General features: G+C 40.8%; 1 protein-coding gene across 3 annotated transcripts in view; it reads left to right on the top strand.

The window, feature by feature from the left end:
- TNRC6B (trinucleotide repeat containing 6B) overlaps nt 1-15,971 on the top strand; it is a 270,951-nt gene that overhangs the window by 186,835 nt on the left and 68,145 nt on the right. For all 3 annotated transcript variants that reach the window (XM_006865165.1, XM_006865166.1, XM_006865167.1), the window contains 2 exons: nt 1,970-2,057; nt 6,259-6,280. In XM_006865165.1, coding sequence (XP_006865227.1) covers nt 1,970-2,057; nt 6,259-6,280 — 110 coding nt within the window. The remainder of the gene's footprint in view (nt 1-1,969; nt 2,058-6,258; nt 6,281-15,971) is intronic.

Raw genomic sequence — 15,971 nt, 5'->3', positions numbered from 1 at the left:
GTTTCCAGCTTCTGCATTACAGTCTCCAGTGATCATGAGTGCATCTTGATTGCATGTTCAATCAATTTCCGAATAAAGAAGTTGATAAAATTCTTCAGTTTTATCACTGGCTTTTGTGACTGATGTATAAATTTGAATAATAGTGGTATTACGTGACCCTCCTTGTAAGCATATGGATATTATGCTATCACAAACAGTGTTGTACTTCAGGATAGACCTTGAAATGTTTTTTGTTTTGTGTTTTTTTGCCGAGGAATGTGACACCATTCCTCTTCAATTTGTCATTCCCAGCATAGTAAACTATATGGTCACTCCCAGCCCATTTCAGCTCACTTAATGCCTATCTTTATGTTCCATTTCATTTTGATAACTTCCAGTTTTCCTAGATTCTTACTTCATACATTTCGTATTCCAGTTATTAATGGATGTTTGCAGCTGTTTCTTATTTTGAGTCGTGCCACATCAGCAAATGAAGGTCCCAGAACCTTTGCTCCATTCACGTCATTTATGACCAACTCTACTTTGAGGAGGCAGCTCTTCTCCAACTTGTATTTTTTTGTGTGCTTTCCAACCTGAGTGGCCCTTCTTCTGGAACAATATCTGACAATGTTCTGCTGCTAAGATTTTCAATGGTTAACCTTTCAGAAGTAAGCCACCTCTCCTTTATCCTAGTCTGGCGTAGTCTGGAAGCTCAGCTGAAACGTGTCCATCATGAATAACCCTGCTGGTATTTAAAATACCAGTGGCATAGCTTCCAGCATCACAACAACCACAACCCACCACAGTCTACAGCTTACTGGCAGTAGAGGGGTGTTTGATGTGTCAGATCACCTGAAATCATCCTGAGTCCTCATGCCATATCTGTGAGCTGTTTTGTTCTCAGGGGAACTGGGAACTGGATCTCTCTGTCTTTTCTGAAATGCAATCAGCCTGGCAGCTGGGGTTTCCTGTCTTGTACTAGAGGTTGTATCAGTGGTTGTTTATGCATTTTTCCCGATTGAGACATAGTGAAAGGTGGCGGCATTAGCATTAAAATAAATACTATCCGTGTTTCAACATTCTTTTTCAAATGTAGGGTATAAATTATATTATCTTAGTCTCTTAAGATTCAGCACATTTCTTTAACCTGGAATGCTTCTTACTGTGTATCATTTGTATTCTAATTGAGGGACCTGAAACCTGATGGTCTTAACTCATTTGTGCTGGGGGTACAATGGAGGTTCACCCTCTAGAGAATACACTGATTCATAGGACAATTCAGTATCTGCCTTAAAAACAAGTAGCAAATAAGCAAAATGTACAGTATTAATAATGTAGAGGAAATGTGAAATATGGAGAGATCGTTTCATCTTCACTCTTCCACTCTGAATATGTCATGGAAAAACACCTAAGTCTGATAAATACGTATGTACCTTTACCTAATTAATGTAATCTGCTGTATTTGTGAGGGAATTGCTAGAAATCAATTGTATGTTACATATTCAAGTCTGATCCTTTGCCAAGTGCAAATACGTGAATTGTGTGTGTGTTCCTTTAGGAAGATACTATCCAAGCTCATTTAAAGGGACGCTTTTGAAGCCAAACGTAATGTCAGGGCTTAACTGAGATAACGGAGATGCTAAATTTGTAGTGACGCAGTGGTTAGAGCATCCAGCTGACAACTGAAGGTTGGCAGTTCAAAGCTACCCACCATCCTGCATGAAAAAGATGTGGCAGGCTGCTTCTGTAGAGACTGCTGCCATGGAAACCCTGGGGGCCGTTCTGCTCTGTCCATTTGTGGTGCTGAGTCAGAACTGACTGGTGGAGAGCACTGGGAGTGTGTGGTGGCTTTCATAAGTACAAGACTCTGTTCGGTCCAATTGCATAATTGAAATGTTGCCTTCATACCATCTTGTAAACACTGAATTTGCTACCCAAGTCAACTGTGAACATAGATACGTAACCTTCTGGTATGCCATTACGTTAACAGAGAGAAGGAGCAAGAAAGGGAAGAACAGTTAATGGAAGACAAGAAAAGGAAGAAAGAGGATAAAAAGAAAAAAGAAGCCACCCAGAAGGTGAGTTTAATCCGTTAAGTCTGTGTTTGCATCTGAAGTAGACAGCCCCCTTGACTTAGATCCCTGGCATTTCCGTAATATTAGGTGCTCATTTGTTTCAAAGCTCTAAGTTTGAGAGTAGGAGAAAGTGAACAAGTAGACATTAAATAATGCTGCAGCTGACTGTAGACAGAGTCAAAAGAATTCCCAAATAACTGTGGTTGTGTTTCCTTCTTTATGGCATACCGTCATCTCTACTGTTGAAGGACTCTTAAAAGCTTGCTGGAGTTAGCCCTCATGTGTTCTTTCTTTGTGGCCCATCCATAGCTTTGTCCCTAAGATGAGCCTGCCTGAGGCAAAGGCCCTTGTAAGAATTCCCTCAAAGTGGTCCAATGGTGCTTCGTTGACAAGAGCATATCTGGAGGTTGCTCTGGCTTTGTGGTGTTTGCCTATCGAGAAAGGAAAGATGCTGAGAGAAAAAGGACGTAGGAACAGCAACTGTCAACTGAAACTAGTAGCTGAAGGGCTGGTCTGAGAGCTCTCCAGAGACGACAGTGGTTAGCAGCTGTCCCCAGTGCTCCTTCAGAGCCTGTCCCTCTGCCGTGGCCAGTCAGATCTCACTTATGTCCCCCACCTCTCTACTCTGCTGGCATCATCCGATTCTGACAGTGCAGGCTTGCTTTGGTGGCCATTGTGGAGACAAGATGATCCCCTCCAGTTCCTATCGCCACTGCCTGAAGCAGTTGGGAAGCAGGGCCTGGCTGTGGGGCAGGTTGAGGGTACCGCCATGATACATGGTTATCGAAGCTAAGTTTACAGAGGTGGAAACTGTAAAGAACTTCAAGAGAACACTAGATTTAGAACAGAGCCAAGAAGTGTAATGAACAGGAGCCAGTGCAAGGTATAAGGAACTCCACAAATATATCCAGCATTATTTGGATATAGAATTTCCCTTAATTTAATTGAATTCTTGAAATAAATCATTTATGAATGTATTAACAACAACAAAAAATCCTAGAAGTAATTTTTTAATTGGATTGCGTACGACCCTACCATGTTTAACAAATAAAGTATAATTTTCTCTTTCTTCATGACTTAATTAAAAGGAACATTCATTGTTGTTTGGTGCTCTAATAGACTGCTATGCTCGTTAATATCTTGTCTGCTGTTAATTGTGTTTCCATTGCTATTAATAGTGGTGTGCTTGTCGGCACATCTTCCTAATACCAGGGTACCTGCTTCTAATCTGTTACCTGAGTATGTTAGAATTATCTAAAATGACATTAAAGAGTCTGAGTAAAGAAGTCACATTATGACTCAGAGGCTGCTTGGTATGGCCTTTGAGGGATGCAGCCATGTCTCATGTCCCTGAGGTGGTGACAGACCCCGCAGGCGCAGCAGAGTGTTACCGGCCCACTGCCATTGGCCTTGGCACTTCCTGGCTCTTTCCCTGTGCCCTGCACACCCTGACCCACCCCTCCAGTCAGAGTGATGTGACTGCTCCTCGGTGAAGGCTTCTCTTCCTTCTGGGCACTCAAATTTCACCCACTAAATTCAGACGAAAATTGGGTGTTGCAGCTGATGAGATTGGATTGCCAGTAAGCTGGGGCTGGAGCAAAGACTGTTGACAAGAAGATGCCACAGAGAGCATTTGTTTTAGACAAGCCACCTCCATCTACATTCTTAACACAGATAAAAGTGTTTTCTTCAACTAAAATGATCACTATCTGGAAATGTTTAAAATATACCTCTGTACGTTCACATTGTGCATCCTGCTTCTGGAAAGATAAAAGATGGTGTTGGCTGTGTTCTGTAATGAATTGGCATTACTTTTGTTGTGTGGCACTGTAGGTTAAGCACTGGACCACAAGGTCAATTTGAGTCACAAGGTGAGTGGTTCATACCCACCACCTGCTCCTTAGAAACCCTATGCAGACTCACTGTGAGTCAGAACTGACTCGAAGGCACTTAACAACAATGTTGACTATGCAACTAGACAATTTACCCTGAATGTGTACATCTGTCTACATTTAAGAATTGGTTAGGCAGTGACAGCAAAGAGGAAAGTCACCACACATAAAATTTCAGCGTGTTTTATTATCAACAATAAATACTTGGGGATTTTTGTTTGAAAACGTTCTACATTGACTGACACGGGACCTGCCTGGCAGGTGACCTTTGATGATGAACCATTGCATAATTCCAGAATTCAATTCTGATTTAGTAGTTGTAAGGAGAGGGTACAACACTTACCATGTGATTGTCTTAGTGGTGTTCAACCTTATTATAGAGGCAGTGCCTCAAGAAGGAGCCATAAAATGTAGGGACTGTACCAGACGCTCCTTTCTGCAGCCGTCCGCTCCGTCAGCAGACATTCCTGGTGGCTCTTAGTGCGTTCTCATTGGCCGTGCTGTGACCCCATTGCTTTGTCATCCTCTCTTTGTGTCTATCTCCTCTTAGTCTGACTGTACGTTTCTTGAGATTTTGGATTTCCAGTTACTATGGCAGTGCTTGGTTCTCAAGAAATGTTTGTTGAGTAAGTGAATGGCCGAGAATGAAAGATGGGAACGTAGTTTTCTTAAAGAATTGTCTTCTATCTAAAGTTTAAATACGTTACTTCCACATAGAAATTAAGCATGAACTTTCCATTGTATTCGGTGTCTGGCTGTTTGTCCTTTCTAGAGCCATCATTGACGAAACTGCTAGACTTCCATTCACAAGAGGTGTCAAGAAGGATTTAGTTCACCAGCGTTAGACTGATGATCCAAAGAAACCCTGTTGGCAGACTGCAGGCTTGCTTGGTTCATCCAGTTTTTCAGTTCACTGGCTGGGGGACAGCTCTTTAAATGGAACCCATATTACAACACATACTTGACATTATTTGAATTTGCTGCTTAAAACTGGGGGAAAACCTTGACTTCCTGCTTTGCCAGATCTTCCAAATGGCATTCTGAGAAATCTTTACAATGGTATGCAGCCTAGACTGCCTTAAGGAATTAGTATGTAGACACAAATCAGTTCATTATTGGATAAATGGGATTATAGAACAATTGTGAGGTAGCTGGTTAGCAGCTATAGGACACATCCTCCAGAGATGGGCGTGTTTTCACAAACACCCATAGCAGTAACTTAATGTGGTTACCAGCCACAGAGAATCACACCTCTTTTTTTCTAGATGAATATTTTCAGTACAAAAATAAAGGTAAGTGTTGGGGAAGAGGACTTCAAAATTACCTATGATCTCAATAATGTAACATAACCACTGTTGGAATTCTGATGCATTTCCTTTGGGGTGTTTTTCTTATGCACGTCCTTTTGTGGGTTTGTTTTTCTATTACAGAACATGTATAATTAGGTGCCCTCCTTTATTTTTCCTTTTTTTAAAAAGTATCAGAAACAGATTTCCATGTAGCTGCTATTCTTCATTTCCATACTCTTAAAACCTGTTGTTCTCGGCACCCTGTTCGACCTTTTAGCTTAATCACTTCCATAGACGTTAGTTACTATATATATAAAGGAACACTTGACAAAGCACCCTTTTAGCTGTTCAGAGTTTACATATTTCTATCTTACTGCTGGATTTCATGCTACTTCATTCATATTAACTCTGATAATACCAGCAAACATTTGTTGAACATTGAAGTAGGCTATCTGATTGAATCGGCCAGGGAGATACTATTATTATCACCATTCAACAGATAAGAGAAAACTGAGATCAGACAGCAGGAAGTGACCAGGCTTGGCTTTAAATTCTGCTCTCTGATCCTGACCTTCAGCTGCCTCTGTTGAGGGACCCCCTGAGCTGTTGCTTTCTAGACTGTAGATGTAGTGTCTGAGTCTGTACTCATAGGGAGAGCTTTTTGTCTCTGTGGCTCATTTAGTTTCTGGGTCATGTCCATTTGCTCTTCTCTAGTCACAGCAATTAAAGTGGCAACCAGCATTTCCAGGGCCAAAGGGCCTCATGATTGGATGAGAGTAGAATGCTTTGTTTTTTATTTTTATTATCCCTCCAAATGCAGGATGGAGCTGGTAACCATTGTCTTTTCTAGAAGGAATCTGAACAAACTCCCATATTCGTTTTTAGGATTTTAACTATGCCCAGGGTATTTGCAGCTTAACCTAGACTGAGTTATCAGAGTCAAAGTAGTCTTATAAAATAGCACCGAGTTAGAAAGCCAGTGTCATTTATTTACGTTTGTTCATTGTTTTTTATTTTTTGCAGGTCACGGAACAAAAAACCAAAGGTAAGCTTTTCTCCCCCCTTTTCCTCTCCTTTTAGAAGTCATTAGAATCTCTTGTGTTTCAGTTTCACACTGCTGCTGAGTCAGCCTCCGGTCCACTTGAAGAGAAGGGTGGGTATAATGTCGGGTGCTTGTCTTCACTAAGAGTAGTAACACAAATTGAAAGTACTTGTAGTTGTGTTGCTAGTTGACCTGAAAGTTTTTAGGAGGTAGAAGAGATTACAAAAGTTCCTACCTAGATTTGACAGTATGTGTGTCATGATTTTGAACTGCATTTTTTCCCACAACTTCTCTTAGAACAACAACAAAAGCCAGACATCAGCGCCTAATTTACGGATGGTAACTGCAGTGGGTTATCAACCACTTTTATCCATGACATTGAGTCTGATAATTATTTCTGAACACCAAACATTACATCTAGGAAGTTTGCACTGCCTTCTAAGCCTTGAATAGGCTTTTTAAAAACACACTAAGATTTGAGTAGGTTAACTCTGTTACAAAATAGTGATATGCTAGAAACAGAATCAAATTAGCCTCCCCCTCTCCCCCCAGGCCTTTTCCAATTTACTGGGTTTTTGATTTTTTTTTTTTTTTTTTTTTTTTTGGTTCTTTCTCTCTTCTTAGTTTTGCCTGGGCAATTTTGTCTGGTGATGGTCATACTTTCAGTCAATTTTCTTTAAGAATGGGACACTTAATTCCTTGAGACCACTGTTCTAGTCCCTATCCTTGCCTGTCTAAATATGTAGTTCTCAACTAAGAGATGCAATATACTCTTTAGCATACACTTTTTTTTTTTAAGGTTTTTATTGTGGATTGAATGAAAGTTTACAGGGCACATCATCAGTTTCACATTCAACCATTCATATGACTTGTTTCATTACATTGATTATAGCCCCCTCCATACATCATCAGTTAACATTGTTTCTCTCTATCCTCTTTAACTTTTTTTTTTTTTTTTTGTTTTTGGGGGGGGGGGGGGGGGGAAACTTTGCCTTTTTGGAATTTACAGTCTCGGCTTTTAGGGAAGATTTTTACATTTATCTGTGGATATCCAGGGCTCATGTATGCGATTACTAACAAGCATAACTGAATAATCAGATGAGGGACAGTTTTTTAGCATACACTTTGTCGAAATCTTTCACAATCCTAGGCCACAGCCCTGACAGATGTACAAAGGGGACTTCAAAAAGTTCTTGGAAAAATGAAATTAAAAGTGGAAATTCTTTACAGATTTTATGACCCCACCTCATATTTGGAAAACTCTGCAGATGACCCCAATACATGTCTCAGGTTGACAATGCTGCCTTGGAGGTGTGGAATCAGATGTAACTTGATTTCATTGTTTGCTTTGATTTTATTGGACTCCCAAGCCATGGTACAGAGTGGTGGAAGGCTAATTAAGCCAGTACTGGGGTCTGGTGTGGTGCTGTGGAATAAAGCCCTAGACCCCAAGGTTGATGGTTCAAGCTCACCAGCAGCTCCGTGGTGTCTATGAGTCGGAACTGACTTGATGGCACATCAACAACTATAGTTCCATAGAAAACATAGTTCTGTAAAACACATTCTCAGATAATGACACAGTACTGTGATATGTTTCTAATCCAAAGGTATTTTGAAGTAGAATATAGTCTGGGGCTTTCTCAAACTGATTAATCAGTATTAATTGGAATGATCTTAATCAGTGCAAGAGAACAGTATTCTCCTCTTGTACATCCAGCTAGTTTCCAAACCAGAAATAGGCTTTATTTTGGACATATCTTTGGAAATTACTTGTTTGAAATAGAAATTATACTTTGTCATAAAAATAGAGTTATTCATAGTGGTACATTGTTCGTATTTTCTAAACCAACACACTGTCTAGGAAAGGATTTGGGTACATAAGTATTTATATTTATAGGACTTTTTGATGATTTATGGGGACAGCAGATGAGAAAATTGACATTTTCCTGGAAAATCCCAGCTGTGTGGTTACTGGAACATGGTGGTTGGGTTCTTGGGTCTGGCCATAAATCTGATTCCATGCAGCTAAGTACAAGTTATGCCATACCATAGAAGTAAGCTGCTCTGGACTGTATGGTGAGTGGTGTTCTTCTGGAAACTTAAAAATCCAGTAAACTTTTTTTTTTTCTTTTCTGAGTTTTGGTACCAGGTCAGTTCTCAGAAGAAGCACATTTCTCTTTCCTCTGTCAGTGTCTTAAAAATCAAGCTTTCTTTTATACTTACTACTGAATTTTGCTTTTTCGGTCTACCGTAGAAGGCAATATAGTTCCCAGTTTCCACTTTCCTCTCAATCAAAACATCAAGTAAAAAGTGTATGTTTTTTCAAATGTGCATTTTATTGTTTTTGAGAATATGCACAGAGCAAAACATACATCGATTCAACTGTTTCTCCGTGTACAGTTCAGTGACATTTGTTACATTCCTTGAGTGTGTGACCATTGTCTCCTCTTTTTCGGAGTTGTTCCTCCAACATTAACATACACTCACTGCCTGAGAAGGTCCTTGTTAAATCCTTCAAGTTGCTATTGTCGCTTTGATCTCATCTAGATAGTTCTGAAAAGAGCATAATGCTCAAAGGCATTGTTTTTAGGAATACACAATTGTTTGACTTTAAGAAGAGTTCAAGGGTTATTTTTGGTTTAAGGCTGAAAGATTATATCAGGGAAATCGTTTTAGAGGTTCATCCAAGCCCTCATGGCTCTAGAACGTCTGGAATCCATGAGAATATGAAATTCTGTCCTGCATATCCCCCTTTTGGTTAGAATTCTTCTATGGAATCTTGTGTCAAAATGTTTGGTAATGATAGCCAGGCACCCTCCAATTCTTTTGGTCTCATGGAGGCAATTGGCCACACTTTCCATATCCTCCTGTTCTTAATTCCTTCCTCTGTTGTTCTAGGCAAATGAAGACCAATTGTGCCTTGGATAATTGCTTGCAAGTTTTTAAGGCCCCCAAACATTACGAAATGCATTAGGAGGTAGAACAGAAGCACTAAACACGTTAGTAGGCCAGTTAACTGGGGTCTCCTATGAAACCATGGCCCTAAATCTCCAAACCAGATCACATAGGTGTTTGGTTGTATGTAGACAGCCTGGACAGCTACTGGGCTTTTTCTCCCCTTGTTAAAAATATATCACACAGCTTTTGGCAGTTCAACTTTTAATTGGTCTACAGTACAACTTGACTGACAGCAGTTACAGTAATTGAATGTGTTCAACCCTACCTTTAGTCAAAGTGACTGTTCCATTACTGTGACCTTCTCCTCCCCACCCTCCCTCTGCCCTTGATGATCACTTACAAACCTTGAACTTAATATTATTATTTGCCTTTTCTTGGCTTTTTATATGAGTGAGGTCATATAAAGTAAACTAATATTGAAATGAGTTGAGAACCTATTTGTTGTTGTTAAGTGCCATCAAGTTGGTTTCTAATCACAGTAATCCTGTATGGGGTTTCCGAGGAGCAGCTGATGGGTTTGAACTGCTGACCTTGTGGTTCGCAGTCCAGTGCTGATCCTACAGTGCCACTCCTAAAAGTTAGCGGTTCACACTCACCAGCCACTCCGTGAAAACCCTATACAGGGTTATTAACTCCACAACAACTTAACAACAACAAGAAGGGATTTAATTCAGGAGAAATCTCTTCCTGTAAAGATTTACAACCTCAGAGAGCAGTTCTATTTCCTTTAGGGTTGCTATGAGTTGGAATGGACTTGAGGACTCTGAGTTTTTTGGGAAGGGATTTAATTGTTAGCACCAGAGAGCAGAGTAAAAATAAAAATTATCCCTGCGGTGTTTTAGGTTCTTATGTGGAATGTGGAAATCAGTGGGCAATATCATTGCTATCCCATGCGAGTAAAGTTTTAATACAGAAATGACTGCAGCCATACATTGACAGAACTTCCAGAGGTTCAGTCCCGTTTGAGAAGAGAACATGGAGTGAGAGATATCATTGCTGACATCAGATGGGTCTTGGCTGAAAGCTGAGAATATCAGAAAGATGTTTAATTGTGCTTTATTGACGACGCAAAGGCTTTCGATCGAATGGATCATGACAAGCTATGGACAACATTGCAGAGTATTCCAGAACACTTAATTGTGCTCATGAGGAACCTGTACATAGACCAAGAGGCAGTTGTTCAAACAGAATAAGGGAACACTGAATGTTTTTAAATTAGGAAAAGTGTACATCAAGGTTTTATTCTTTCCCCATACTGATTCAACCTGCATGCTGAACAAATAATCAGAGAAGCCGGATTATGTGAAGAAAAATATGGCATCAGGATTGGAGGAAAGCTCATTAACAACCTACAACCTTTCTTGCTGAAAGCCAAGAGCACTTAAAATACTTAACTGATGAAGATGAAAGACCACAGCCTCCAGTATGGGTTGCACCTCAATGTAAAGAAAATGAAAATCCTCACCCCAGGACCAATAAATAACATCCATATAAATAGAGAAAAGATTGAAGTTGTCAGTGACTTCATTTTGCTTGAATCAACCATCAACACTCATGGAAACAGCAATCAAGAAATCAAACGACATACTGCATTAGGCAAATTTGCTGCACAAGACCTTTTTAAAGTGTTAAAGAGCAAAGATGTCAGCTTGAGGACTAAGGTGCACCTGACCCAAGCCATGGTATTTTCAATAACCTCGTATGCACGTGAAAGCTGGACAGTGAATAGGGAAGACCATAGAAGAATTGATGCCTTTGAGTTATGGTGTTGGACTGCCAAAAGAACAAACATCTGTGTTGGAAGAAGTGCAGCCAGAGTGCTCTTTAGAAGTCAGGATGGCCAAACATTGTCTTTTACACTTCAGACATATTATCAGCAGAGAGTAGTCACTGGAGAAGGGATATCATGTTTGGTAAACTAGAGGGTCAGAGAAAAAGAGGAAGATCCCCAACAAGGTGGATTGGCAGAGTGGCAGTGGCAGTGGGCTCAAACGTAGCAACAATTGTGAGGTTGGCCCAGGGTCAGGCAGTGTTTTGTTCTGTTGTGCACAGGGTCGCTAAGAGTCAGTACCGACTGGATGGCACCTAACAACAACATGTGGAGAGACGCACTGGCCTTTCTTGTTTTGGGCACAGTTTTAAAGTGCACTTTTATCTTCATTCATGAGAGCCCGCTTGGCACAGTAAATCATCTTCTGTTACCTCAGCTGAACTTGCTGGGCTCTGTTCATCCCCCAAAGGTGGCACCTTCTGAAGGAAATCTTCCTCTTAACTCCAAATGTACCCCCTCGCCCCTTAACTCCAAATCTGCCCCTCTCCCCTTAATTCCAAATCTACCCCCTCTCCCCAACCGACTCCATAAGAAAAAAGACTTTATTGGTGCCAAGACTCTGGTAGTAGAGAGGACTTAAGTAAGAGCTTTCTGGATTTCAGAGAAAGAGTTGGTTGGTTGGTTATGTGCCGTAGAGTCGGTTCCAACTCATAGCAACCCTGTACAGGGTTTCCAAGGCTATAAATCTTTACAGGAGCAGAAAGCCTCATCTTTCTCCCGTGGAACAGCTGGTAGTTTCGAACTGCTGACCTTGTGATTCGCAGCCAGATTCGTAACCATTACACTACCAGAGCTCCTTAGAGAAAGAGTAGATTCCTTATATTTCTTCCTTCATCTTCTATTATTTGAAAGAAAAAAAAAAGATAAGAATTAAAAGGTGAAATTTCCAGAGAAAACAATAAGGGCTTTCATATGTGGGCTTGTGAAGACAAGGGCTAGAGCTGGGCCTCCTGCCCAGGTAACAACTAATAAAAAGATGTGTGTAAGAGGTAATACTTCCTTTGTTGGATATTAGGATTAGAATTTAACAGGGTGAAGAAATCAATTGGATAACGATATAATGAAGAAAATTGGATGTAGCATTTTAGACTTGTTAAAAAGATGTTGGGGGAATGGGTGGCTTAATAGGAGACAGCAGTATGAAATTGTTATTGTTATGTGCCGTGGAGTCTATTCCGACTCATAGTGACCCTGCATAGGGTGTCCAAGGCTATAAATCTTTATAGGAGCAGAAAGCCTCATCTTTCTCCTGTGGAACCGCTGGTAGTTTCAAACTGCTGAGATTAGTAAATATAAAAAGCTGATGTGACCAGAAGCTACATTGATAGAACTGTAGTATGTTAGAAGAGAGTTTGCATCGGGTACTATACAGGGTTGCTATGAGTCCGAATTGACTTGACAGCACTTAACAGCAACAAGCACACACTATGGAAAGAACCAGAGAAAAACTTCCACGGACCATGTAGAGATGGGTCTGCTTGGTCAAAAAACTTGACCCTGTGTCACCTCTGGAGGTGTTTAGCCTGATGAAGAGGCACCTCAAATCTTACAAGGGCTCTAGTGCGTGACACTTGGCCGGTCCTTGGTAAAATCTCTCCACTGAAAGTTTTATAAATGAGACTTGTTTTGGCCACCGGAGAGCCAATGTTCACTTAAAGGAACAGAGGGATAGTTGCCAGCTCAGTGAAAGCTAAACATTTTTAGATATGGGTAAAGCAGTCATTCATAACCTTGACCCTTCACCTCACTGGGTCACAGCTGAGGGCCACAGCACTTTCCCATGAGCATGTCTGAAGGCTAGGAGCCACTGCAGTGCATTGACCTCAGCTCTGTCTCTCTTTTGAGCCTGTTCTGGAAAGCATGTTACAGTGGTTTGGATAACATGGTGGTTGGGATAAGCTTGAGTGCACGCTGGTGTATTAAAGTTGGGTTGTATTTCCCCCAAGTAAATAATTTATAAACTAAACTACTTCTAGCACCAGCCACACGTGTAGTTCTGATGCTGTAGTGGGATGCCACTTGTTTAGAGATGGAACTGGCTGCCTCTCAAGCATTGAAAGAATGTGCGGAACTCTGAAGTATTGGGCCCAGACAGGTGGGCATGTCCAGAGGGAAGACTTGAATCTGGTTACGAACAGTGTAGGGAGGGAGGAGGGAATAGATTGGAGAGATGCTTCAGTTTAATAGAACTGCATGTTGATTGGACAGTGGTGTGTGAGGGAATGGTAGATGTCTCAGGATGCCTTCTAGATTTCTGACTTAAGTAGCTGCTTTTGGGGAATGACTTCATTCTTTGAACTAGGAAATATAGGTGGGGGCTGGGGAACAAGTTTGAGGGTGAGGGAAAGAGAAAGAAATTTGGGTTGTGGAGATAATGATTTATGAAAGATTTGCAGAAAATTGATAGTTAAAGCCTGAACATTAAATTACTCAAGAAACTTAAGTGTAGAAAGGGTACTTGCCCCACTTACAAGATTTTGTTTTTTAAAAACCATAATTCATGACCAAATTCAGCTGCCATTTTGCAACTCTTAAGAGAATAGTTAACAGCAGGGGTTGGCAACTATGTCCCCTGGACCAAATCTTCCTCACGCCTGTTTATGTACTGCCCATGCGTCCTGGGGGGTTGCTGTGGGTTAATGCACTGGACTGCAAAGCTGGTTTGATCTGCAAGGTCAATGGTTCAATCTCACCAGCCGCTCTTCAGAAACGCTACACAGGCTCGCTATGGGTTGGAACTGACTCAGTGGCACTTAACAACAATAACATGAGCTAAGAATATGTTGTATATGTTTTAATGGTTGGATAAAAGTCAAAAGGAAGAACTAGATTTCATGACATGCAAAAGGATATGAAATCCCTATGTCAGTGTACAAAAAAAAGTTTCATTGGAACACAGCTACGTTCATTCTTTTACTTGCCTTACAAAGACAGAGTTGAGTAGTTACAACAAAGATCAGATGGCCAGCAAAGCCTAAACTATTTACTGTGTGACCCTTAACAGAGACAATTTGCTGACCCCTGGTTAAGACTATGAAAAGCCCACAAAGAAAGGGTGACAGGAAAAGTTAGCCTGGAAGAGGGTCTCACAAAATCAGAGAGGGAGGAGAAAAGTAGCATCTGAAGTGGGAGAAAAGTCTAATGAAGCAAAAACCCAACGAGTACATACTAGACTGACTGTGGAGGGAATGAAGCTTCCAATGAGATGTTCAGGGCCAGAGCCCTTGGACTGAAGAGCAAGTGGAAGGTAAGAAAATAGAGACGGCCTCAGGCAAACGTCAGCACTCACTGTGTGTTGTTAGGCTTTGAGACTGTGTCTATTGCATTATGACTGGTGCTTTTCAATCATGGGCTGTACCAAGACATTTTCAGCCTAAAATAATAACTGTCGTAGGGTTGGTTTGTTTTTTAACTACCGCTTTGAAAGCATTACCAGATGCTTCTTTTCTTATGTTTAGTAACATGGAGGTAAAACCCACTGCGGTCAAGTCAATTCTAACTCATAGTAACCTTGTAGGATAGAGTAGAACTGCCCCATAGAGTTTCTAAGGCTGTACATCTTTATAGAAGTCACAGACTGCCACATCATTTTCCTGCAGAGCAGCTGGTGGATTCAAACTACCAACCATTTGGTTAGCAGTCTAATGATTTAACCACAGTGCCTGCAGTTGTTGGGTTTGTTACACATAAACACTTTAGACTATTTCAGAATTCTCTTAAATTTGAAAAATGATTATCTTATTCAAGTTTTCCCCCCCCCCAAAAAAAATAGGGACAGCTGGAAGTTCAAATGGTAAAGTAGGAGAATGCTGTAAGACAAGGGGGAGATGGGAATCAATAGAATATATAAATAGTTTTTAGCAGTAAATGAATGGAAATTAGAAAAGAAATACCCAGCAGTTTTTGGGAATGTCTCTTTCCCCATGATACAGAGATCATCTTTAAAAGTAACCGTAGAAACTAAGAAATGATGTCCTTATCTCAACTTTAGAAATATTTGTACTACAACCTTCCAGTTGCTAAAATTTTCAAGAGAAGAGAAAGGGCCTGAAAAGTAACGTATTCCGTCTGAATGATGGTGTCTCTCTCTTGTGTTACTGTGCCGTGTGGGAGCATGACAAGGTACAACAACACAGTGATGTTGTTGGTTTGAGTTTGGATGTCTGGAATAAGATTGGATTGGGCTTCCTGCCTAACCAACTGCATTATTCTCCAGTTTTCTGATTGACCTTTAAATGCTTTTAAATCCTTAAATTTACAGAAAAGGGTGGTCAAGAACAATTAGAATAAGGAGTCATTCACATCCTGAAACAGTTTCCTCCTGACTTAGTGTGTGTAGTCTCGACTTTTTTCTGATTCAGTCCTGAATGTGAGTGCTTACGACGTCCAGGGACAGACCACCTACCTCACTGGGAGTAAGGTGGATGAAACATGGTCCCGTGTACGACTTTACATTTATTATCCATTCTGCCTTTGATATAAGAGTGAGCTTTTCCAAGGAACGTTATATAATTATAAGGAGCCCTGGTGGCATAGTGGGTTGAGTGCTGGGCTACAAACTCAAAGTTAGTGGTTCATATTTATAGCTGCTTCATGGGAGAAAGAGAGGCAGTCTGCTCCTGTAAAGGTCGACAGCCTCTGAAACCCTGTGGGTGGGGTAGTTCTGCTCCATCTGCATTGACGCAGTAGCAGTGGGGTCTGGTCTGGTTGCACTATGAGAATGGCACCGGATTTCTCCAGTTACGACTCCTTTGAATGCTTCAGTGTTAGTGGGCTATTCGTTGTCCTTTGTGGGACTTCTAGTTGCTGTGATTACGTTCTGTTTCTTCTTAGAGACATAAAACAGACCTGGTTAACTTAGAGTGACCGTTCTAGCCCTTTTATATATGCTTTACAGAAGCATAG

This window comes from Chrysochloris asiatica, unplaced genomic scaffold (assembly GCF_000296735.1).
Source record: "Chrysochloris asiatica unplaced genomic scaffold, ChrAsi1.0 scaffold00076, whole genome shotgun sequence".
In the NCBI taxonomy this organism is placed as follows: Eukaryota; Metazoa; Chordata; class Mammalia; order Afrosoricida; family Chrysochloridae; genus Chrysochloris; species Chrysochloris asiatica.
Note: the sequence above shows the minus strand (reverse complement) of the source record. Positions and strands in the feature narration are given on the sequence as shown.